This window comes from Polyodon spathula, chromosome 14, assembly GCF_017654505.1.
Source record: "Polyodon spathula isolate WHYD16114869_AA chromosome 14, ASM1765450v1, whole genome shotgun sequence".
Taxonomy (NCBI): domain Eukaryota; kingdom Metazoa; phylum Chordata; class Actinopteri; order Acipenseriformes; family Polyodontidae; genus Polyodon; species Polyodon spathula.
In genome coordinates this window covers 14,883,875-14,910,920 of record NC_054547.1, presented here as the reverse complement: position 1 = coordinate 14,910,920, position 27,046 = coordinate 14,883,875, and the positions used below count along the sequence as shown (strand labels likewise).

The window sequence follows — 27,046 nt, the reverse complement described above, 5'->3', positions numbered from 1 at the left end:
AAATATTCTCCTGTGGACTAGAAATTGTTGCCTAAGAAAACAGAGAATTCTGGTAACCAGGGAAAGATACAGCAGTATCCCTTCTTTATAAGCAGGTTATGATCAAATAAACAAGATCTCCTGTGCATTAATATCTGAATTCTCCTTTATTTTCTATGTCAAGTTTCATTTGGATGCTGTACTTTGCATTAGCGTTTGTTGTTTCATAATAAGTTAGATTTAGCCATTATGAAAAAAGTAATTTATAAATGTATATACAGTACTGTGCAAAAGCTTTAGGCAGGTGTGAAAAAATGCTGTAAAGAAAGAATGCTTTCAAAAATAGACATGTTAATGGTTTATATTTATCAATTAACAAAATGCAAAGTGAGTGAACAGAAGAAAAATCTAAATCAAATCAATATTTGGTGTGACCATCCTTTGCCTTCAAAACAGCATCAATTCTTCTAGGTACACTTGCACACAGTTTTTGAAGGAAGTCAGCAGGTAGGTTGGCCCAAACATCTTGGAGAACTAACCACAGTTCTTCTGTGGATTTAGGCAGCCTCAGTTGCTTCTCTCTCTTCATGTAATCCCAGACAGACTCGATGATGTTGAGATCAGGGCTCTGTGGGATCCATACCACCACTTCCAGGACTCCTTGTTCTTCTTTACGCTGAAGATATTTCTTAATGACTTTCTCTGTATGTTTGGGGTCGTTGTCATGCTGCAGAATAAATTTGGAGCCAATCAGATGCCTCCCTGATGCTACTGCATGATGGATAAGTATCTGCCTGTACTTCTCAGCATTGAGGAGACCATTAATTCTGACCAAATCCCCAACTACATTTGCAGAAATGCAGCCCCAAACTTGCAAGGAACCTCCACCATGCTTCACTGTTGCCTGCAGACACTCATTCGTGTACCGCTCTCCAGCCCTTCGGTGAACAAACTGCCTTCTGCTGCAGCCAAATAGTTCAAATTTTGACTCATCAGTCCAGAGTACCTGCTGCCATTTTTCTCACCCCAGTTCCTGTGTTTTCGTGCATAGTGGAGTCGCTTGGCCTTGTTTCCACGTCGGAGGTGTGGTTTTTTGGCCGCAAGTCTTCCATGAAGGCCACTTCTGACCAGACTTCTTCGGACAGTAGATGGGTGTACCTGGGTCCCACTGTTTTCTGCCAATTCTGACTGTGGCACTGCTGGACATCTTCCGATTGCGAAAGGAAGTAAGCATAATGTGTCTTTCATCTGCTGCTGTAAGTTTCCTTGGCCAACCACTGTGTCTACGGTCCTCAACGTTGCCCGTTTCTTTGTGCTTCTTCAAAAGAGCTTGGACAGCACATCTGGAAACCCCTGTCTGCCTTGAAATTTCTGCCTGGGTGAGACCTTGCTGATGCAGTATAACTACCTTGTGTCTTGTTGCTGTGCTCAGTCTTACCATGGTGTATGACTTTTGACAGTAAACTGTCTTCAGCAACCTCACCTTGTTAGCGGAGTTTGGCTGTTCCTCACCCAGTATTATTCCTCCTACACAGCTGTTTCTGTTTCAGTTAATGATTGTGTTTCAACCTACATATTGAATTGATGATCATTAGCACCTATTTGGTATGACTGTTTAAGCATACACCTGACTATATGCCTACAAAATCCCAGACTTTGTGCAAGTGTACCAAGAAGAATTGATGCTGTTTTGAAGGCAAAGGGTGGTCACACCAAATATGGATTTGATTTAGATTTTTCTTCTGTTCACTCATTTGCATTTAGTTAACTGATAAATATAATCTATTAACATGTCTATTTTTGAAAGCAATCTTACTTTACATCATTTTTTCACAACTGCCTAAAACTTTTGCACAGTACTGTATATATAATATATATATTAAAAACAGGGCACACACACATATGGAAGATCCTTGTAATCTTCAGCATTAATCTACAGGTTAAAAAATATCGTAGAAACTGATGATAGAAAGTCTGTGATAAAAGTTTGGAGAAAATGTGAAAATATATAAAAGCAGTTCCCGTTCACCATGTGGAATGACAGACAGACACTTGTGTTAGAGTTATTTTCACACCCTGCAGTAATCAATGGTTAGACCTTTCAGGTATCGAGGTATTTATTGAAAAGGGTCCTGTGAATTGCTTCCTAATATGAAGCAGCGTGCAGACAGCTTCCCTATGAAGCAAAAACACTAAAATATATTCCACAGCTTAAAAAGGACACAAAAAAAAGAAAGGGGAATATTGTTTGCAAATTGCAAAACACACATCTGTGCAAGATTACTGAAACAATCTGCTGCTGGCAACATACATTTCCAGAGAGGTAATGGAAAGGGTTAGCTGCCATCTTCCCTGGGACGCAGCAGCAAAACAACATGCAGTGGTTGCATTTCTGTATGTTGTGCAAGTTGTAATTTAAAATCACGAATATAACCTACAGGACAGTTTGTGCAACATACTGACTTTGCAGTTGATCTTTTTCTTTCCAGACTGAGTCAAGGGAAGTTTTTCTTCCATCTATCTCTCACACACAAAGTTGGATCCAATTACAAACGTAGTGCAATAACTTTCTTACTATAAGTTTTTTTCTCCCATTGCTTAAAAAAAAAATACATACATTCTCCTTGGCGTTTGCACATAGAACACTGTTTATAAACTCTTCAAAAGGTGAAATAGTTTAAAAATTGTAATCCATAGTACTGTAATTCATCCTAATCAATAATATGCAACTGTGTTCTATAGAAGCAGACAAGGCCAATATATTCTATGAAAGCGTAGTTCTTAGTTGTTCAAAACTGTCATGCAAATTGCGGACATCATGAATTATTTATGCGGCGTAATACAAACAAACATCCATCTAGGACTGCCTGGAGTCCCTCTGGTACAAAGTACAAACACAACTTCCTGCAGTCAGTAGCCAGAACATTTCATTTAAAATGCATGCAAGCACTCAAACCTTGTGCTCCAGAGATACAAGGGCAAAGAATGGGATTGTGCTCTGTAGTGAATTGTACTGTCAGATTTACACTTTAGTGGAGATATGCAAGGCCATCTTGGACTCAGTTCAATCCACACAGTCCTTTCACCTCCGAGCTACTCGCTACTGCTTATATCCCCGAATTAACGATTACACAGAACTCCACTGGTTAGTTATCCAACCAGTGTCCTTTCAGACCTTGTGGCTATTTGACCCTGTGATGAGATTAACTGTTTCTTCTTCCTTAATATAAGATATGTAATGGGTCAACACTTGAATGAAGTGGCTGGGTAACTACACTGCGGGAAAGTCTGGATTTCCAATGCTATTCCATAATTGTCCCTGGTGTGTTTTTAAAGAGACAGAACATAAAGGCAAGGGCTGTGCCAATACAACTGACCTTTCAAATGGTACATTAACTAAACCTGTAAAAATGTATTTTACAAATAAAAATGAACCAAAAATATACTGGTTTTACAAGTTTCTTGTTTAGAGTTTTTTTTTTTTTTTAAGGCCCTATTCAATTTAATAACACACAAATAGAGCACCACTAGAAATTTGATTGAATGTTGCCGAAGAACAATGAAATAACACAGCAGCATTTTTTTTAAATGAATTCCCGAATTAAATAATAAGGCTCACCCAAGTCTGTAGGTTAATAGCTGTTGAGAGCTGGCTTGGTAGTTCTAGGGAAGCCATTTAACCAGATCAGATAAAAAATGTAAATTGCTGAAAACTGGTAGGGAGTTCAAATGAGAAAAGAATAATCCCAGGACAGGGTGTCGAGCCCCTGCCACCTCCTTATGGTGCTGAAGTATACTACCTACCACACAGTAGGTTCTCTTCCTGTCAGCATCATTTCTAAATTTATCATTGACCCTTGTGTGTCAAACCAACACTCAGGAGTGCAAACCTCAGCTCTGTCAATTAATGAAATACTCGATCTGCTTCAGATTATTATACAGCAAATACAAATCTTAAATTGTTTTGGCTAATACCACATCATGAACAAAATACAGAACAGCAAGATAAGACCCTTGCACTGCAGGAAGGATTTTTTCAATATTCCAAAATAAGCCCGGAACTAAATTGGGAAATCAAATGCCAGAATCTCTAATCCAGAGGACTGAATTCAGTACTATAGGGACAGAAGCATCAGCAAGCTGCATACAGATAATTGTGTACTAGGACTCAAACCAGCAAATTCAATATAGAGACTTTGGTACCAAGGTTTCTTAGAGAGCAAATTTTTACTAAAAAAAAAAAAAAACTATTCTAAATTAGCAATTGTCTAAATTGTTTGCTAAACAAAGAGAAATGGTGATAGTGATTAAAGCATTTCTCAGCTTTGGTGCATCTTTATAGCAATACCATTGCCATTTGCTCAACTTGCTGTAACACTTTGAAACCAAAACAATATTAAGAAGCTGAATATTTGGGACAGCAAAGCAAAAATTAAGAAAACAGGAATCTATGATCTGTTAGAATATTTTGAAATGCAAATAAAGCTAGGCTCTAAACAGTCCTTTTTTGCTTGCTAGCATCAGGACATCGTCTATTGAAAGATAAATACCTTTGAAAGCTTTAATTTCATGTTACAGAAATATTGACAGCTCGAAAAAAAAAAAAGAGTCTACTAAAATCTGTTTCATAGTAGGGGTTGCCTCTTTTCTTCCCTGTAGCAGACAGGGTGGGGTGGGGTGGTGGAGAGTGTCATGGAGAGCAAGCCACAGAGACAGAATGAAGTTTTTAAAAAATGGGCTTACCCTTCCTACCGTAGAGCCACAGCATGCAATGCCGAAACATAGCAATAAAAGATGGCATGAGCAGCGTATGGACAGGGTGACAATGAAGAGACAGGTGGCAGAGAGAGGAATGTTAGGCGATGGGATGGAGGTCAGACACCTGAAGAAGAGTCCCTGAAGCATCTCTCCAGTGGAGAGCCAGGCAATGGGATCCAGCTGCTTCCGAGTCCTGCTTCACCGGGTAGCCGAGGGGACCCTCTTTCACTGCCAGTACTGCAGTAAGGATTCAGGCAGCAGAGCGCATCTCCCAAAGTTCAGAAATCAAAATCTCACACGATCGTGCCCAGCTGTCTGCAGCAGAAAGGCAACATGCTTCCCCCAGTTCTGTTCCTTATTAAATTAAAAAAATCTTCTGTTGATCCACAAGCTTTGCTGCATCCATAAACGCACACACACACACACTTACACACAGCACAAACCTGCAGTCAGAATGCTGCCCCCCTGCCGTGTGCAGTGTACAGATACAGTACATGCCTACATATATACATACCGGGATGTGCACAGAGAGGCGTACGCAAACTGATGGATAATCCCTTTTTGCAAAGGAGAGGGGAGAAAGAGAGAGAAGCAGTGCACGTGCGACAGAGTACCAGTCTAACTGATTGATGGAAGCAGATACTCTGAGTGGCAGCTAAGGAAGAAACAGTGCCAAGCTTACCTTGAAAATGGAAGGTCTTCTGGTCCACTGTAATGGTGAAGGTACTGTCGTCCTCGTCATCTATACCAATCACAGCTCCCTGAGAAACAAAGAGAGAAGAGAGAGCCTGAGCAGAGACAGAGACGTCATAGGCACACACACAGGGAGGGGGGAGGGGGGCAGGACAAGGCAATGGACTGAAAGCAACAGAGGCAGGAGAGAAACACTGCAGAGCCAGCTAACTTAGGGATCAAGGCAGCTCCTGATGAAAGATGAAATTGTCCCTTTTAAAAAATAAATCCCATGCACAAATCCTACTAGGAAAACACAGCATCTAAAATATATCAAGATTTTATACTGCAATAGCACTAGCTAAAAATAGCTAAATCCTTTTATACAGGATTTAACAAGTATTTGATTAGTTTAAATGGTAAAGCAGTCTGAAATGCAGATTTACAGACTTAACTAAACAGCTTTATAATAAACAGCTAGACATCCTATTGCTGCTGCAGCCCTTCAGTGCTAACTACCAAAACCCAGATTTTACATCATCTCTTCTCAGCCATGTGTAGGCTATAACACAGGGCTAGTTCTACAATAATTTCCCCAAGTCAAGAATGCACCATTTTGAAAACCAATTAAGTACTTTCCAATGGAAATTAACTCGATAACTGACTAATGCCCTTTTAGATTCTTTGCTCAGTCCTTTTACATGCTTCTTATTTCAAGATGAGAAACAGCTGGATTAACATCAGTGAGTCATAACTCTGGAGGAGTTTCTCATTGACTAGAACTTACCTTAACATGCATCAAAGCAGTTTTATTTGATTTGAGTCCTAACACAGGACCGCTCAATCTCACATCAGACAAAAACAAACAAACAAAACACTTGGTTATAATAATCATACCTAGCAGAGAGGATAAATATCCCAAAACAGTAACAGCTGCAGTGGTCACTCTATAAGCATTTGGCAAGTGTGACACTGTATGCAAACGAACAACAAGTGCTTTCCATTTTAAAAGCTGTCACTTTGTTTCATGAAAATCACCCCCCCCCTTTTATTTCTGTTTTTATAAACACACAGATTACTTTATAAGACAGCAGACTTTGCTGCCAGTCCTCCTGGTTTACAGGAGTACGTTTATTTACTGAATTTAATCAAAACATTTGTTAGTGGTTAAGCAAAAGCTACCTCTGCTTAATCTTGACGAGTGATGAAGTAATTTGTCCTATAAATTTCACAACCCTTTCAGAAGCACCAGTGCATCCAGAAAAACATGATAACAGATAGTGAAACTCCCCTTTCAGGAATACAGAAACAGTAATATAGAAATAACTGGCCTTGCTTTTCACTCTAAGACAGCTCAGTGAAATTTCTAAAGTCACGTTTCAAATATAACAACTTTGTCTTTAAAAGTATGCAAGATATATTGATTATTATTTAAATGGTGATAGTATTTAGATTTGCCTTTGTCTAGAACAACAAAATACCCAACTGTGTTATTCTGCACAGCTTTTGTGGGACCTTAAATGTGGTGAATCATTTGTGCATGATTCCCAGACTGTGCTTCTTATGAGACCCAAAAAACCCACGTTATAGTGGTTCTCACTAGTGCCTGGCTACCCGATCCGAGCCAGACAAGAAGTGTTGGGTTGGGTCAGGTTTATTTTGTATATTAGTTTCTTTGAGAACCTACCTCTCTAATATCATCTCACAACCTCGCTTATTACATAAGAACATAAAGTTTACAAACGAGAGGAAGCCATTCGGCCCATCTTGCTCGTTTGGTTGTTAGTAGCTTATTGATCCCAGAATCTCATCAAACAGCTTCTTGAAGGATCCCAGGGTGTCAGCTTCAACAACGTTACTGGGGAGTTGATTCCAGACCGTCACAATTCTCTGTGTAAAAAAGTGCCTCCTATTTTCTGTTCTGAATGCCCCTTTGTCTAATCTCCATTTGTGATGAAGGGTTTCTTTTTTCAGGTCAAAAAAGTCCCTTGGGTCGATACCTTTTAGAATGTTGAATGCTTGAATTAGGTCGCCGCGTAGTCTTCTTTGTTCAAGACTAACAGATTCAATTCTTCTAGCCTGTCTGCATATGACATGCCTTTTAAACCCGGAATAATTCTGGTCGCTCTTCTTTGCACTCTTTCTACGGCAGCAATATCTTTTTTATAGCGAGGTGACCAGAACTGAACACAATATTCAAGATGAGGTCTTACTAATGCATTGTACAGTTTTAACATTACTTCCCTTGATTTAAATTCAACACTTTTCACAATGTATCCGAGTATCTTGTTAGCCTTTTTTATAGCTTCCCCATATTGTCTAGATGAAGACATTTGAGTCAACAAAAACTCCTAGGTCTTTTTCATAGATTCCTTCTCCAATTTCAATATCTCCCATATGATATTTATAATGTACATTTTTATTTCCTGCGTGCAGTACCTTACACTTTTCTCTATTAAATGTCATTTGCCATGTGTCTGCCCAGTTTTGAACCTTGTCTAGATCATTTTGAATGACCTTTGCTGCTGCAACAGTGTTTGCCACTCCTCCTACTTTTGCGTCGTCTGCAAATTTAACAAGTTTGCTTACTATACCAGAATCTAAATCATTAATGTAGATTAGGAATAGCAGAGGACCTAATACTGATCCCTGTGGTACACCACTGGTTACCACACTCCATTCTGAGGTTTTTCCTCTAATCAGTACTTTCTGTTTTTTACATGTTAACCACTCCCTAATCCATGTACATGTGTTTCCTTGAATCCCAACTGCGTTCAGTTTGAGAATTAATCTTTTGTGCGGGACTTTGTCAAAAGCTTTCTGGAAATCTAAATAAACCATGTCATATGCTTTGCAATTATCCATTATCGATGTTGCATCCTCAAAAAAATCAAGCAAGTTAGTTAGACACGATCTCCCTTTCCTAAAACCATGTTGACTGTCTCCCAGGACCCTGTTACCATATAGGTAATTTTCCATTTTGGATCTTATTATAGTTTCCATAAGTTTGCATATAATAGAAGTCAGGCTTACTGGTCTGTAGTTACCTGGTTCAGTTTTGTTTCCCTTTTTGTGGATCGGTATTACGTTTGCAATTTTCCAGTCTGTCGGTACCACCCCTGTGTCAAGAGACTGCTGCATGATCTTGGTTAGCGGTTTGTAAATAACTTCTTTCATTTCTTTGAGTACTATTGGGAGGATCTCATCCGGCCCAGGGGATTTGTTTATTTTAAGAGCTCCTAGTCCCTTTAACACTTCTGCCTTGGTTATGCTAAAGTTATTTAAAACTGGATAGGAACTGGATGACATGTGGGGCATGTTGTCAGTATCTTCCTTTGTAAAAACTTGTGAAAAGTAATCATTTAATATATTTACTATTTTTTTTTCTTCATCTACGATTTTGCCATTTGTATCTCTTAAACATTTAATCTCCTCTTTGAATGTTCTCTTGCTGTTGTAATATTGGAAAAACATTTTGGAATTGGTTTTAGCCCCCTTAGCAATGTTCATTTCTATTTCTCTCTTGGCCTTTCTAACTTCCTTTTTGACTTGCGTTTGCAGTTCTGTGTACTCTTTCTGTGTACTTTCTTTTTGGTCCTTTTTTAATGCTCTGTAAAGTGCCTTTTTTTGCTGAATATTTTTTTTAATTGATCTATTAAACCATTTTGGCCATTTAGTTTTACATTTAGATTTGTCTACTTTAGGGATGTAATTGTTTTGCGCCTCTAGTACTACATTTTTGAAGAACAACCATCCTTCTTCTGTGGGTGTTTTCTCTATTTTACTCCAATCTACTTCTGTTAGTCTCTGTTTCATACCTTCATAGTTTGCTTTTCTAAAATTGTAAGCCTTAGCTTTAGTCTTTACTTTTGGGGTTTTAAAAAATACTTCAAATGAGACCATGCTGTGGTCTGAGTTTGCCAGTGGTTCTCTGACCTCTGTTTTAGTTATTCTATCTTCGTTATTTGAAAAAACTAAATCAAGGCATGCCTCCCCTCTAGTCGGTGCCTTGACAAATTGTGTTAGGAAGCAGTCATTTGTCATTTCCACCATTTCAATTTCATCCTTCGCGCTACCCACCGGGTTTTCCCATTTTATTTGGGGGAAGTTGAAATCCCCCATTAGTATGGCTTCTCCTTTGCTACACGCATTTCTAATGTCATTGTATAACAGATTATTTTGCTCACCGTCTGAATCTGGCGGTCTATAGCATGCTCCTATTATTATGCCCTTTGAATTTTTGTCCGTTATTCTGACCCATATTGAGTCGGTTTTATTTTCTTTGTCCAGGTTTAACACCTGGGCTTCAAGACTGTTTCTTATGTATAGCGCTACCCCTCCTCCTCTTCTGTCCAGCCTGTCTTTCCTATACAGTGTATACCCACAAATATTATATTCGTCCCCATCACTCTCAGACAACCAAGTTTCTGTAACACCTATCACATCATAGTTACTTGTTAGTGCAGTAGCTTCAAGTTCTAGAATTTTGTTTCTGATACTTCTAGCATTTAGATAAATACATTTAATGGTTGTCTTACCTGAGTTGTTGTCCTTGTTTTGATGCGGTCTCCGTTCTGTTTTTTTGTTGATTTCTCCCCCCTTCCTTTCTAGTTTAAATACTTCTGAACCTGCTCGAGGATCTTTTCTCCAAGTAGACTGGTTCCCTTGTTATGTGGTCCAATGATCAAGATAAGTGAAGCCTTCCCGTGTGCACCACATCTTCAGCCATGCATTTTGATTAATTATTTCCAGCTGTCCATATGGTCCTTTGCAAGGTGCCGGTAGTATACCAGAAAATACCACAGTTTTGGTTTTCTCTTTTAATTTCCTTCCTAGCTCTCTGAATTTGTTTTGCAGGGATTTTGGTCTGTCTCTTCCAATGTTGTTTGTACCGATGTGGACGACTACTACCGGGTCGTCTCCTGTTCGTTCTAGGAGCCTGTCCACGTTCTCAGTGATGTGCTTGACCGAGGCTCCCGGAAGGCAGCACACTGTTGTAGTAAGGGGGTCCAAACTGCGAATTGAATTTGCTGTGTTTCTCAATATGGAGTCCCCAACAATCATGACCTCCCCTCTTTTTGCTGTCTGGTCACCACTGTCAATACGGTCCTGGATGTTGTTCCTTTCGTTCTCTTGTTGTTGGTTCTGCTCATCAAAATTCTGAAGAGACTCAAATTTGTTGGTTGTTTTGATTTCTGGTGGTTGTGTTTGAGGAAGTTTCTTTTTTGCCCTGCTTCTGCCTACCTGAACCCAGCTGTTCTGACCTTCTATCTCCTTGGTGGCTTTCAGTCCGTTAGGGGTGATGCAGACTTCCATGAATTGTGGGTGTGCCAGTTCCTCAAGATCCTGTTGCTGTCTCACTTCTTCCAGCTCCATTTCTAGCATACTTACTAGTTTATGCAAATCCTGGATCGCGCGGCACTTTACGCACACTTGGTTTAGCTCCGCTGGGTTTTCTTGGATTTCCCACATCAAGCAGGTGTCACAGATTACTGGCTTGAAGACCATGTTGAGTTTTTTTTTTTTTGAAGTTTAGTTTCTTCTGCAGCTGTCAACCTGCTTTCAAACTGCTTCTAAACTGCTCTGCACTTTTCCACGCCTGTACTTCTCCCACTCGCTGTCGCTTCGACTCGCTGTCGCTGGGAAGACTGCCTCGTTTAACTGCGTTGTTCTGCTGTGCTGTTGGCTCCTCCCCTCGCCCGTGTCTCAGAAGGCACTGAATTTGAATCCGCTGCTCCTTGTTTCATCTTGTTATCAGAAAAACACACACGGCTGTTTGACTTTGAGTTGCTGTGTTTCCCCAATGTCCTGTTTTCTGATTAAAGCAATTAAAGATGCAATTTCTCCTTACTGCTTCTAAACTGCTCTGCACTTTTCCACGCCTGTACTTCTCCCACTCGCTGTCGCTATTCATTTTGTGCATCCTGTCAAATGCTTTGTGGCCGGGCTTTACAATGTAACCACAGGATATAATTAATTTCCTGTACCAATAATCACCTTGGCTGATAAACTGACATTTTGTGCAGTCTGTCAATGCTGGGTGGGTGGTGCTTAACGGGATACAGTTCAGTTACAAAACACCAACGTCACCACATTAAGTCAGTTTTATACAAATGCACACAAAAAACACCCATCTCTCATCATGTTATCTCATCAGTCGACAATCCATGCCTTTTTTAGACTGTTTTGTTCCAGTTAACGATACAAAACATATTTGTCCTGTAGTAAACTATATGCATTAATTTAAATATAAAGAATGACTAAATGTACAGTATAAAAACACTGCTCTTAATTCACCGTTAATTTTCTTTCTTTTTTTCTCGTACTTGTAATATGTGGTCATAGGCAAAACGCGAATCTCGGTTTATATTATGACCCCCTGTCACAAAGACGGCCGGAGTGGGTGGTGTCAGACCAGAGCCAGGAAATAAACAACAAGAGAGGTAGACTTTAGTGGAGCTGAGCGAATGGTCTCGCTCAGCATTTAATAAGTGAACAGACAGGAAATAAAAAGGTTACAACAAACAAAAACACAGGACACGGCACTTTCGCCAAAATAAATAGACAAACAAAACGGACTACACAGACAAACACGGCGAGCTTTTATTTTTGTTACAATTATCAGAATTACCTCCGTCTCCAATCCTGTTCTCTACTCACCGAACACACCACTCCGAGAGAGTGAAAACATGCAGCTTTTATGCAGCTGTACCGAGACTCGATTAGCAATCAATCATTCAACTGGAGTTGCGGTACAACTGCACGTGAATTAATAAAGTGCAATTCCCCGTGCTCACATATTATTACATTTTACTTGCACGTCAAGTGCTGTGCAATCCTTGTGCCTAAATACAAACATACATTTTAAACACTCATGTTACACAGACCCGTTTATATCCCGTGTACCAATGACTACACACCAACATTAACACACAACATATGATACACACAGGGGCGGGGACTTTGCCACACCCCCACACACACAAAAAAAATTAAATAAAGAAGTATGTGTAGCAGTGGAATGTTCTGTTGCTGGAAACGGTATTTATCAAAATCCACTGTTTGCAAAATTACAAAATTGTTGTATTCAGCAATAATAAAAGTCCACGTGGCTTTGTACAATGCAAAATATTACTGAAATATGACAGCAAAAAGAGGGGAAATTCATCTCTGCAGCGGCTCACTGAAAAGTGATGTATTCGTCCTGTGGCTGTTTTAAAAGCCATAGTTATGGTGTAATATTTACTGAACGTTAATGTAGCGGTTAGGATATAGGCTTGTCCAAAATTAGTACGCGAATTTGCAAGAGCATCTTCTGTGTGGCTGTTTATGGTAACAAAGTTTTGCAGAAGCCTGTTGTCTTCTTTTAAATCACGCAGTGTTGGATTATTAGGAAATTAGATATGATTGAGTGATTTTTTCTTTCTTTTTTTGTTTATTAACTTCTTCACGGTTAAACTGGAAACCGGGAATACTCTACACTGAAGGCAATTAGTTGCAATAGCGTACGTTAGAATATATTTGTGGAGCGGGTCGGGTCAGGTCGGGTATGCAATTATTTCAAAGCTCTCGGGCTCGGGTCAGGTTCGGATCGGTTTTTAAATTTAGGCCCGAGCAGACCTCTAATTCTCACTGGGTTCTACAAAAAACACTTGACCTGCGTGTTTTGTAAACACAACTTTTCCCACATCAGCACATATAAAATGGCAGCTATAAATCATGGACAGAGGCAATCAAGCAACACCTTTAAAAAAATAAATAAATTAATTCAAACACAAGAAATCCCCTTCAGGAAATCTCAGGGTTGGGATTTGAGCCAAAGTTTTAAAATGACCGTTAGGTTTCTAATAACATGTCTTGTAAGGCCTGACAAACTTGAGAAGCATTTGTTTGCAAACTGTACAGTTTTAAATGGTGTAATTTACACTGCTTGCTACTCGGTTTCCATTGTATTAGACTTGGTTGTTCATAAACAAAACATTACATTTCAACTCGCAATGGACAACTTGCGATGGTAATGAAATTTGGTCATTGTAATTATCTGGCACCTGGTTCTATAAGGCTGTCACGAGCACTGCCCTGCATGCAGCTGTATAAAGCATAGCACAGCTGGATTTTTTAAATGAATGTTAATTTTATACAAACACCCAAACAATTGCAGTAATTGAAAACAATTACCAGGGGGTGTGTAAACCTTTTGTGCTTTCATACTGCTCATTAAAGAAAGAGAATGCATGAAATATCTGACCATTTCAATTGAGTTTGAACTTAAATCTTGCTGGAGTAAACGAAAACAGAATTTGTGCACCAAAATCTTTTATGCAGACTAAAAGCTTGTTTTTATCACATTAACAATTTATATTTTGTACCACTGTTCTGCAAAACCTTTTGGAAAAACTAATTCCGGAGAGCTGATATTACAATGTGACACTGTGCAAGATGCTTCAGAAATTCAGACAGGGATTGTAGACAAGGTCACACTGTCACTTACAGACAAAGCTTTACCTCCATTACAACATTCAAAACATTGTGGGTGAAACCCAAGAGTGTCTATCAAAATAGAAACATGACTGACAGAAAACTACTAATCCCCCTCCAAGCGACAAAGATGTAGCGTGCGATTACAGTATTGACACTTAAGATGCTCTTTATTAATGTTGTTATAGTGTATATTAACACCTAGTGTTTAGTTCCTTGTATTTAGACTGCAGTTTGAGGGGTAGGAGATTATAAATAACAGAACTAGGAATCAGGTGTTTTACTCGGCTACAAAAGACTCACAGATTCAGTCACTGAAATAAATCATTCAGAATCACGCACAAGCCTCAAAAGCTTTGGATAGCCTGGTCCTCAAAACATCAAATATCAATGCTGGTAATGTTTTAAATGAGATGTTTTTTCAGTTCCGGGAATAAGCACTTGATAAATAGTTTCAATTATTGTAATTGTTTTTGCAATTCGGTACAGTACATTCGAAAAACAAAACAATTTGTCGATCCGCCACATTGGGACGTTTAGTAGGTAAATACTGTTCTAGACACAGCGCTTTGCTGCCCTCATGTGGAAGGTATGAGGGACTCATCATAACAAATAAATAAAACATGAGTTGAAAACATGAGCCAAAAGGCTTCCTGTAAAATCTTACCAGTATAACAAAACTACATTTTGGAAATAAGTCACTATAACTGCTTAAAGATGTAATTTACTCTCAGATATTATGTGCAAGAAGAAGAAACACACCTATTTTTTTTTTTTTTTTTACCATTCTTCAACGCAAAATTATTCCAGTTCATTCAAATTCCGAGGACTTCTCGTTATGTTGGAACTAAGTTTTGTAGCGGTGGGTATCAGATGGCCAATATCTTTTCGTATGCTATGGAATCAATTTTACCATGTATTGGAGCTAAATTTCCTGTGCCACTAGAGGAAAAACAGCCCCACAGAAGGATATTACCACCTCCATGCAGTAGGTAAGGTGTTCTTTTCTTTGGACTTTCTCTAAATGGAACGACTGACAGTGTGACCAAATAGCTCAATTTTGTTTCATCACTTCATAAAACCTTTGACCATAATTCATATCCATCATTCAAATGTTGTTTTGCAAACTTTGAGCAACTGTCCTTGTAGTGCTTTCCTAAGAGTGCTTTTTTCCTAGCCTGCTACAATTGAGGCCTTCACCATGCAATACTCAGCCTATGGTTGAAATGGAAACCCCAGTCTCACTTGCAGCCAGTTCACTTTGAATATCTTTGGTAGTCAATCTCAAATTGTTATTTGCCTTCTTCACAATTCTTGTACTTGTACTTGTACTTGGTGAAAGTACCTTTTCTTCCAGTCTTGTACTTCTTGATAATAGAAATTGGGGCACTCAAATGCTTGAAAATCTTCTTGTATCTTTTTCCAGTTTTATGACAATAAATAATTTCCTGCCTAAGGTCTTCAGATAGCGCTTTACTTTTTCCCATATTGACTTATTGGTAATGACAGCAATCATCCTATGCCTAACCCTTTTATACTCTCTAAGAATGTTCACCTACAATCCAGCATTTTCGAGAATTAGGTTCTGCAATATCATATTAAAATTTCTAGCAACTTGTAGACAATACTATCATAGCATCAAAAGTTATTAATACTTTTTCATCATCCACAAAAATAAACCTTTTGCTACTAAATATTTTTCCTAAAATTATTTGTTGGAGAAATCTCTAGAAATTATAAATTTCCATTGGGGTATGTAAACCTTTGGCTACAACTGTACATGGGATTGGTACAGATTCCAATATTCAGGTAAATAAATTAGTGGAGTGACTTACAGCCAAGTAATTGTACCATACATATTGTAATAATATACTGTACAGGCATTAACGTTAACACACAACCCATTGTCTTGAATGTATTACGTGTATTTTCTGTTTTTAAATTAATTACAAGTGTTTAATAGTTCAGGATGAAATTCACTGGTTAAATGAGTTTCCCCTTCATTTCCAAAAGCAATCTGCTGCAGTTAGTTTGGCACATTGCGATGGCTACTCACTTGAGATGGCTGCTGTTTCAGACAACCTTGTGTTTTTTATTTTTGACAGACCTCAAGAACGCTCAACTGACAGTAGCAGAAATAAAAGGGCACTTGTGGTTTCCTCCTTTATTGCTGGTACAATGACTCTACCGTTCCTACGAGTTACACAAGCCCCACAGGACGAGGCTGTGGATCTTGCACAAACCCATCAGAGGACATGCCAAGATTGAGGGATGTCCTGAATCGCCTTAATGTTTGGCTTAAATTGTGTGAATGAAAAATCCAAACTGCAGAAGTTAAAATCCTAAGCTACCGTACATAAACGTGACTACTGCTTGTGGTCAATTGCTCTAAATACTGCCTTCACTCAATGTACAACAAAAACAGTTATGTGAGGTAGGAAAAGCTTAAATATGATGCATCTCTCCTTTCCAAACACTTGCAGTGCCTCAAATTATAAATCACTCACGGAGGTGCATTACTAGAATTTAATTTTAAAGTATACCCTTCAACCACACCAGCTCAAAACACTATTTATTGTGCACCTGCACATCACAGTTTATTCTGTGTCTTCTTGGTGGTATTTATGAAAAGGTGGTGGTTTTGAAGCATTTTATACTTTACGTTGTCCAGGCCATGTCAAAGGTGAAAAAATCACAGCCTACTGAAGCTGTGGAGGTTCAAAGCTTGTTGTGCAGTGGCCTAGGTCTGAAAAAGCCTGTTTCCATGGTAACACAGTTACATGTTATATCACCGTTTTAACACATTGAGCACATCAGTCTCTGAAAAAAATGTGACTGGTTTGTTCTTCATGGGGATGGGCTTCTCCAAATTGAATGGAATTTTAGGATTCTGTTTAGGACTGGGCTACAATAGAAGCCCATTATCAAGGCATGTTAACCAATAATTGAAAAATGTCAACAAATATAAAAACCCTACACACTTCATCATTTATGGAATCTTTACGCATTAACCATCAAATTCTGCAAGTGAAAATGAATGCATATTGTTTTACATAAATACAAAACTAAAACTAATTTATATTTTAAAATGAAATGTACAATGTCTCAAACACCGATTAAATGAATTTGAAATATTTCAATTTCTGCTTTAAAATGTTTTAAATCTGCATTTATTTTTTTTGGTATTGCTACAACAATTTTACAGCTGATTAAGACTGAAGTACAACAAGCTTAATGAGGTCACTCAGCAAGACAGATGCATACTTAGATAGAATGGGGATGATCTACATTTATTAAAGGGGATTGCCTTCAAATAGAAAACACATCACATACTGCAGCAGGTAAGGCGTACAGTACATGGTTACTTACCTGAAGTCGCACACAGCCTCTTCGGGAACCCCTCATCATTTTGTCCTTGGACTAGAAAGGAAACAGGAGAGAAAAAAAAAATTAAAATCAACTGGACCGTTCCACCAGAGATCACTAGTGTGATGCTCAGGGGTCCAGATATACACAAGGCTTGCGATAAGAAGGTTGACAATCCTTGCTAGATAAACAATTCCCCCCAGCAAGACCTGTTAGTGGAATCTGGTCAACGAGCCAATGACCTATCCATTTTCTTCCCTCAAGCAGCTATTCGCAGTATTTACCTAAATCTGCATTTGTAGAATCAGATTCAACAACTTCCATCTACATACTCTATAGTGAATTTTTTTAGCAGGATGTGTGGTTTTTCCAAGCCATGTCAATACTTTGACTACTGGGGCATGTCTTCAGAGATCTCCAGATTCTGATTCTCAATAACTTGTGCTAAAGAATACCAGAGATTGACTGCTAGAATAGGACAGCAGGGGGGAAAAGCCTTGCACAAGTGATAACAAGGGGTTGATGCTTCGATAATAAAACATATCTATCTATCTATCATATATATATATATATATATATATATATATATATATATATATATATATATATATATATATTATTATATATAATTCATTTACAGCCACAATAAGCTTAAACCTCTGAAAATATGCACAGAGGCTGATCATTGTGACAGGGAGCTAAGGAAAAAAATATTGCAGCAAAACTATTTCATTTTCCCTGGTATTGCTACAGGGCATAGTTGCTAACTCAGCCACCTGCAGCACTGCTTGGCAAGGCTTTACTCAGCGCGCATGATCACCACGTCAACTGAAAAGACTGCAGTTACTGAAGATCGGCAGACTAGCCCAGAATTGATTAGAAATTCTATTGAGAACTAGAACTACTGAAATGACAGGTTTGTTGTCTCAGTCTGTGCAAAGGCCAAGAAACTGCAGTAGTACAGAAGAACACAGTTATAGAAAAACATCCAGAACTCAGAATTCTCAATCATAAAATTGTTTAACTGGAGAACATAAACATAGACATCACTTAGTAGCTACAGGCTGTACAGGTGGTTAACATTGTGTCAATTTATTTTATCATTATAAAAATGATAATGACTAATGATAGGTGACCCTGGCTGATTTTGACGTATGAGATACATAAATCTTTGATGCTGACAAGTTAGTGAACAAAACAGAGCAAACTCCACTAGCTGTTTAGCAAAAACAAGTGTCAGTAACTCTCAATACATGCTAAAGAATGCCCTTATCAATTTTATTAATTATTTCACAAATAGACAACAATAGTTTTAAAACTATAGCTAAAGAATGTTCCACCAAGTTACAATCACAATTGGGTAAGATCGTCTTTGAAAACAAAATGAAACCTTAAAGACCTACCACACCCAACCAAGAAAATATTCCTGGAATAAGATAAGAGCTGCTAGACTCCACCTATACAGTTTCCACACAAGCAGCTAGCTTGTCAACGGGATTGCAAAAATACAGACCTCTGAGGTAACAATTTAGTAGACAGATTCAGTCTGTCAAGTGTTGAAAATGTTCAGGAGACATACCTCAGGGCAAAGCCTCTTCTCAAGAATGGGCCATGCATACTCAAATTAGTCAAGCACCTGCACACAGTTGCCCATCTGCCATTTTAAACATCCTTTAACACTCATTTCTGCCCCCAACACACTACAATACAATGCCCATTGGTGTTTCCATTGCCGACAAGCCTGTGGAATGCTGGGATTGTTTGGGATACACATATTTAAACATGCAATATGCCAGTGGGGCCATAGTTAGTTGTTCTTCACGCATGTAATGCAGCTGTATAATTGAACTACTGCTTATTGCACATCCTAAAAGAACTTTAGAAAAAGAAAATACAACAATAGGTATTGAGAAAATCTAGCCAATCCGTCACGTGCATGCTCGGTCTCATCTGAATTTGCTGGTTCTTGTGTTGTCAGATTTTTTTGCTGACTCAAATATCTTAATACAGAGTAGTACAATAAACATTATTAATTGGCTCCGATATCGCGATTGCATATATAGTAGCAGGCTGGTATTTAGCGAATGGAATCTGAATATCAGTTTAGTCAATATCAACGATAAACCAAGTTTGCCTGCACTTTATGCACAGTATCTGTGTTTGTTTCCAATGATAACCTGTTTTTTTTGCACATTTAATTTCCTAGGGTAGTAGTGGCCCATTTATGAGTCTTTTGCGTAACATAACTGTCACTATTTGTTTTTTTTACATAACGCATAAATCAAAATGAACGCTCGCTAGTACTGCATTTTGTAACGATCGTTGCTGGCTACTATTACAGTTTAAAAACAATCGGCAGGTAACATTGAAGCAAGGTGTTTAACCGCCGCATTACAATTCGACCAATTTGCACGACATCAAACACAGTCCCCCTAAAATTAGCAAACACTGACTTAGTCACAACCCTAGCTCATGCCCTAGACCTGCTGCATCACGAACTAGAGATGCACAATTCCAAAAATCAAGGAGGAAGACCCGCCCTCTATATATTGTGATTGGCTACCCCAAGCCAAACTCATGCGGCTAATGGCTAGATTTGCCGTCGATCTGAATCCCCGCCCCATTTTTCCGCATCTGAAATTCCCAACTCCTGGCAACAGGCCTTCCCTCAACCAAGCAGTTCTGTAACAGAATTACACAGATGGAATAAAGGACAGTTCAACAGGCCCGTACCTATACAGATTATCTGTATTTACTAAGCATTCTTACCGTATAGTAGGACAGCAGACCGGCGTTATAATCTAAAACGAACCAACGATACTGCCAACCTTTCATGACGTTAGTCCATTTGCTGAGCGGCCCTTCCATGATGGACGCCATCTTTAAACTTCGGTCGAGGCAGTGGGGGCGGGGCGGGGTAGGAGACGTGCCTGGCCAACGTCACTGAGGGCATCTTGCAGAGGGCGTACCAAAGGGAGACATATAGGGAGATTGCGCAATGTGTGCGGTTAACGTAATAATTGGCATACTTTAACATGACATAATAAAACTCTTCATTATGCACATTTAAGAAAGCTGTAGTCAGTTCTAGAAAGCATTTTTTTGTATACATTTTTAACAAAATGACATGATTAGATGGAGAACAGGTTTTGTTGGTCATGTTGAAAAGTACTGAACTGTTAATGCTTGTTAACGCTGGCGCTGATTCAACAGCAAAAAAAAAAAAAAAAAAAGAAAAAAAACACACAGTACCAAAGCTGCAGTGTCCCAGTTACGCTTAAGTTTTTGTGTCTAACAGTATACAAGGCTTTGTTATTAAAAGAGTTCCCAGTGGCTATCCGGATAAAATAACTATCGCATTGAGCGCACATTTGGGCGGAAACTGGCTGGGGTGACACCTACTGGTCAGTCGCCCAAAGACTCCGAGCGGAGACCAGCTAGCATGGCCTCACATCTATGTAGGGCTCATAGTTCAAATATAACAGACATCAAATTATTTATTTATTTATTCATTCATTCATTCATTCATTTATTTCTTAGCAAACAGTTATCCAGGGCAACTTACAATTGTTACAAAATATCACAGTACAAAGTATCACATTATAAAATATCAGTCATTACAGATATGAGCAGTTGTAAAGTACAGTAAAATCAGTAGAAATTAAGATCAAATTCAAATAACAGCAAAATAAAGAATACAGTGAGTAATTACATTTAAGAGCGAGTTCGACTAAGAGCAGTTAAGCTATGGTACAAGTAACTTCCTTATACGAGTAAAGTCCATTAAGAACACATAGTAAGTATGATACATGCATGAGAACGATTTCAAATAACTAACACCCCCAAAGCTTCTCATCCATCACTGGATATTGCAGGTGTATTTAGTTTGAATACAGTCTTGTTTCAACTAATAATACCTACCCAGTAATGTCCGTTTAAAAGATAAATGGTCAAGCAAAGCCCTTGGTTTATTTAATCCAATTAAGGGGTACAACAAACGGCTACACAAGAGACCCAGGCATATAACGAAGTGATGGAAAAAGGACTGCCAACTACTACAAAATGATCTGTTGTATAAAGATGTGATTTCTACAACAACAACAACAAACAAGTTACACAAATTTGGTTAGTCCTATAGACGTTATATATCAGGTTAAGACACTATTAGGACTACCTACTCTCCATAGCTTACCATATAAAAAAAAAAGTTTGACTGTCTGTCTGTTCCTTTTTGCGGACCCCGCAGGAGCCAGTGCAACCAAACTTTGCCTCCTCTTTCATCCAGGGGAAGGTCGAGGGCTATGTCTGGATCCCAACTTTGTTTAATAAACCCATTGCTGCACAGTAGCCATGTATCTCAAATGAAAGAAACCCACAAAACCAAAAAATAAATAAAAAGAACAAACATTTAAAAAAAAAAAAAATGGCAAGAACCAATAAATAAATAAATAAAGTTTAAAAAAAAGGGAAAGGGGTCCGAGCGCATTGTGCGACACCCAAGATTGGTAACGTATAGGAAACCATTAGGCTACCGTTCCCCAGTTTGTCATGCTTGAAGTACTGAAGTACTGAAATACTGAATTTCCCCGGGCAACGCCTGGTACTTCAGCTAGTCAGTCATATAACACTACGTGGCCGCTCTTCAAGTTTTAAAATCAATATTTTTACCTCTTATAAAACACTAGCAATCGTGCAACTCAGCTGAAGTTTTTTTGGTTTGTTGCTTGTATACTATATTTCAACTTGTACGGGAAGACATTTTAAAGACAGCGCTATTGAAGAGATATCCATGCTGCTTCCTCCTGGTAGCCATTGATTTCGCGTGTTGTGGTTCAGCTGCTCTAGCTGCAACCAGACCACGTATCCTGCAGCAGAGGTAATGTGAAATATATGGCCTGTGGGCCCGTTTGTGGGTATGTGCTGTTTAACCTATTATTCAAATTAAATAACCTTTTTATTTTTGTTGTGATGATATTTTGCTGTCGATGACACTTCCATGCATAGCCTAGTTCCACACTTATCTTATTTATTCCACTAGTTAAACCACGTTACTCCGGATACATCTGAGGCACATCTACACAGCTCACAGTGTACAACCCAGTAGGAGAGCAAATTAACTACATACCTTCTTTAAAAGTACAGTAAACAATTAATAAAGGACCATTAGGCAACCCGGCAAATACACTGATTGTTCAGTCAGTATCACAACAAGGGACAATCCAAACAAACAATAATATGATAGGTTTCAGAAAATAACGTGATGGTAAACACTAAGGTAGTAAGTACACAACTTGGTTAAATGATTAGGTTTTCAGCCACTGTAGCCCAGTAGGTGGCGCAATTGAACGACATATGTTACTCAAAGGTACAGCAACTAATTAGTAAAGGATCATTGCAAATGTCACACCAAGCAGTACAATTTTTTTTAAAAAAGGACTTGCTTCTATATGGGCTGTAGCTTTTAAATTCAAAATGTATTTGAGCGCCACAAAAATCTCAAATGTACCACTTAATCTGTTTTGCATGCAGTCGTTAGTAATTAAACTTAAAAAAAAATATTGGCAGTAGATAAATACGTTCTTTGTTGTTTAAGAGTCACATTTAATGAGCAATCCGCAGGCAAATCGTAAAATATAAAGTGTTGGGAAACTACAAATAATTGATTTGAGTGCCTCATTATTAACAAGTTCATGGGCACTGTGTCAGACTGGATTTGACCATCAGCAAAAATATTACCTCCAAATTCTTATCTGGCCAACATCGGCGATGCAGACATGGCATTACCGAGTCAATTAAAAGCAGCTTTACTGTGAAAACATTTCAAAGTATACATGTACTTGGCTGCTGCTGCTCTTTTCAAGACCAGTTGGCTGCAGGTTTAAGTCCTGGCTGTGGGTAAACTACAGTAATGTTCAGCCTTCAAATAAATCTGACTCATATGGCGTTTTTAACCATTTGCGTGGGGTTAATGGGGTCCGTCAAATATAATACTGGGAAACGTTTTAAATGAATTTGGACATTACTGCGCAATAAAAAGCAACCCATTCACCCTCGTGAAATTTATGCAATACATAACACATTTCTGTGCAAGACCTAGAATAAATTTAAAGAACGGATTCATTTGTCAAGCGAATGGAATCCCTGCACGTTTTCAGCACTATACAAAAGCTGCACTTTGTGTAGAAATTCAGTTTTAGTCACCGGTCATGAATTATGTAGACATTAAAGGTTTGCTGACATAGGAGGATTTAACAGTAGAATACTAAAGAAAATCTGACATGGGAGATGTCCGGGAGAAAGGTCCAAAATACGGGATACTGCCGGTAAATACGGTAGACTCCCGGTAAATACGGGAGAGTTGACAGGTCTGCACAGGAGATACGCTTAATCATTGACGAACTATAACTATCCTCACAGAACAATTTAAGATCAGCACATTAAATCACAGTGGTAGGTAGAGCTCTACACCTTACTGACAGTGTAATTGGCAGGACTTTCTATTTTTCTAACCTTTTTATATGCAGTAGAGAAGAATACGGTGACATCAAATGACTACCGTATTATGCGGAGCCCAATGCTTTTTTTGCAGTACGCCTGGAGAGTAGATGACAGCTGGAGCACACGCGCACTGTAGACGAATGAAGTTCTGTGGTAAAACAAAATCTACAGCCTCAGACATCATTTTGGTTTGGTCTCCTAGTGAAAACAGTACTGCACAAAGTTAGTTTATGGATTCGTGGTTCTGCAAAATTGATTTTTGAAAGTTCTTATGGTTTTTTATTGAACGTTACTGTACGCTTTGACGAAAATGTCAATTGAAAAGGAGTCCCTCGTCTTAGTGTTGTTCATTTTTATGCTTAGAATGACTGAATAATACGAACAACATAACTACAACATAAAACCAAAAAAAGCAACCAGATTATTATTTTTTTTTTGTCGTAATCCCCTGTTACAAGCATGACGTCTGTGGTAACTCAAGCAATGATCGAATCGTACACTTTGATGATCATCGTGATGGCTGCCTTTTTTATTTATTTCTGTGCAATGTTTTGGATTTTCTGTAATCCCAAACTTAGCAGTGAAACCGAAGAGGACGGTATGGTGGCTACGTGTGGTAAACGGTGCAGAAACTTGAAATACAAAGACATACCGTTAGAACAAGTGTATGTTTTGCATGGTCAACAAATAACTGAAAATCATTTGAACCAGACACATGATTGGAGGGAAGCACATACCACAGACGCCTGTCTCTATAATAACTGGAGAAACTCTGACAAGATGCTTAATCATGTATATTATTAGCAGATACAGTGATAAATGATACAACTCTACTGTCACTTCAGCAGTTCTTAACAATCAACTTTATAGATTCAGAAGTGGATCATACAGTACCATTATATTGGAAGGACCTACAAAATGCATTGGAACATTTGCAGCTATTCAAATATTGGATTCTACACCACAGCCTCTATAGCAATTGAAGTCGTTCATTAGGTAATGTCTAATTACGTCTTATCAATCTACCTGCAGTCCAGCTGATAAAAATAAACATATCCATAAAACAAAATACTGCATTTCCAGTTGTAATCTATTTTATAAGGGTGTAGCTGCAGTGTAGGGTGCAAATGAAATGATTTCACTACTGTCTGCTATGTGAAATGTTTTGATGACAGGGTTAAAACTACATTACTCAATATTGTATACTTATCCAAGTGCAAATTAGTTGGAAAAACACTGGCTGTAGCTAACCCTTAATGAACAACATGCAATTCAGATGTCCTACTCATTTGATGTGATATATAGCCATACAGACACTGCAATGTATTCTGTTTTTATGATTTTAGAAAAACAGCCTATATTTATGTTGATTAATATGAAACATAAGATGTATTAGCGCATGTGATTTACGTGACTATGTTGATTGCTAAATTGGTGTGCACAGTCAAACACATGTATTACAAACATAATCATTGCTTTATCAGGACCACACCATAAAGTTTGTCAGGCAACCCAATTTTGTATAGCCCACATTCAATCTTACACAAGGTTCTTGTGCAAGCCAAAAGGTATTTTATTTGATTAGATAGTTTTATATCCCATTTTAAACACAGGGCTGTGTGTAACACATATTTTATAACAAGCTTTGTTTTATCTGAAAATGTATGTAATACATGCAGTATATCACAAAGAAAAGGCCCTCTTTTTAATAAAATACAGTACACTGGTAATAGGACAGTGAATGATAATGAAAGGGAATGGGATAGGTAATTGAAACACCAGTGCCAACCTCAGCCATAAATTCAGAGGACTGTTCAACAGCGTTCATCAATAAAGTAAATTTACACCTCCATTAATGATGTTTCAGAAAATGAATAATGAGAAAGCAATTTTCAATTCATTTTCTTTAGCAAACTTTTAAACTACACGGTCCGGTGCCTGCCTGCCCAGACTATCAGATTGATTTCAGCCTTATTTGTTGCCCTGGGGTCTTGTGACAGTTAGTGTCTTTTTTTCTATAGACTTGTTTTGTAAACTTTCAATTCACTTTGAATATGGGGAGCTTTGTTCAGTTCCACAGACCAGTGCTCAAACCATTGCTACTGGTTTATCCTTTGGTGCACCTTAGACTGGGCTCTGCTGCAGAATTGTTACCTCGTATATTCTTCTGCGATTCTAAAATGAAATCTCATAGCTTTCCTGCCCTTAAAAAAAACACTCAATTGATTTGCTGCCGTCTGCCTGCAGTATCCTACAGGCTTGTATTTCCCAGCTGATGTCTTCCACTGATTGCATAGTTATTTTATGATGTTGCCCTCAGATCTCAAGAGCACAGCATTGATCCTCATATTAGGCCTGTCACTGATCTGCTGCTCTCTCTATAAATGTTGGGTTTTATTAACCCCTAGAGTACACAAGGAATTGGCTCAGTGTCACAAGGAAACTGAAAATTTGGATGACCAGATCCAACCTGTTGATATATTTTAAACCCATATATGTCACGTATGTCTCTTGTACCTTAAAGCTTAAAGCTGCAGTGCAACAGTCATAAATGTTGTTTAATAATAGTTTGACAAATTTAATAAAAAAACATTTTAAAAAAAGTTATATGGTATTGCCTATAACATTTTTAGTGTTGCTTGATTGTATTTCTATTTTTTTTCCCCCTGAGCTACATCAAAACAGAGCACCTCCTGCTGATGCATTATTAGCAGAAGCCCTTTTAACTCACAGAGTTACAGAGGAACACGAGAGTCTTAGTGCACAGAAGGGTAAACTATGAAATGGTGGAATATTAAACAGACCCCAATGCACTACACCCTTAACAGATTCTTTGATCTGTGTGCCAAACTCCTGATTACACTATTGCTTTTCTACCCTTGTACTGCCTTAGTCTCTAATCAGCTGCTGCTATTACCAGATAATTTCAAATTAAATGACACCTTATGCATTAGCCTGTCAGGTTTTATTGTATTAAACAAAGGAATTTCAGCATTTTAGCATGACTCTTACTTTTTTTATAGTGATATAGTATATATAATATAGTATATAATAGTATATAATGAATAATAAAATATAATATACCTTTTTTGTCTTAGTTATTTTTGCTTTCTCTGGCTTTATTAACAATGTAGTGCTCTGCCTAGTGTAGCCAGACTATCTGCCTACTGAACCACTATGTAGTGAGAGGATCTCAACAAAGCAACAGCTGGCACCCAGACTAGTGAACCAACAAACTGTACCTTCTACGTAAATTAAATTGCTCAGAATCCTGTAGCGGACAACATGAAGCCAG

At 38.3% G+C, this 27,046-nt stretch overlaps 1 protein-coding gene across 4 annotated transcripts in view; it reads right to left on the bottom strand.

The window, feature by feature from the left end:
- LOC121327403 (oxysterol-binding protein-related protein 9-like) overlaps window positions 1-20,140 on the bottom strand; it is a 70,817-nt gene extending 50,677 nt beyond the window's left edge. For all 4 annotated transcript variants that reach the window (XM_041271446.1, XM_041271447.1, XM_041271448.1 and 1 more), the window contains exons 1-3: window positions 20,023-20,140; window positions 17,257-17,307; window positions 5,420-5,498 (exon numbers count right to left, since the gene is read on the bottom strand). In XM_041271446.1, the coding sequence (XP_041127380.1) occupies window positions 5,420-5,498; window positions 17,257-17,307; window positions 20,023-20,133 (241 nt within the window). In that variant the 5' untranslated portion in view covers window positions 20,134-20,140. The remainder of the gene's footprint in view (window positions 1-5,419; window positions 5,499-17,256; window positions 17,308-20,022) is intronic.
- Between the last annotated feature and the right edge of the window lie 6,906 nt (window positions 20,141-27,046).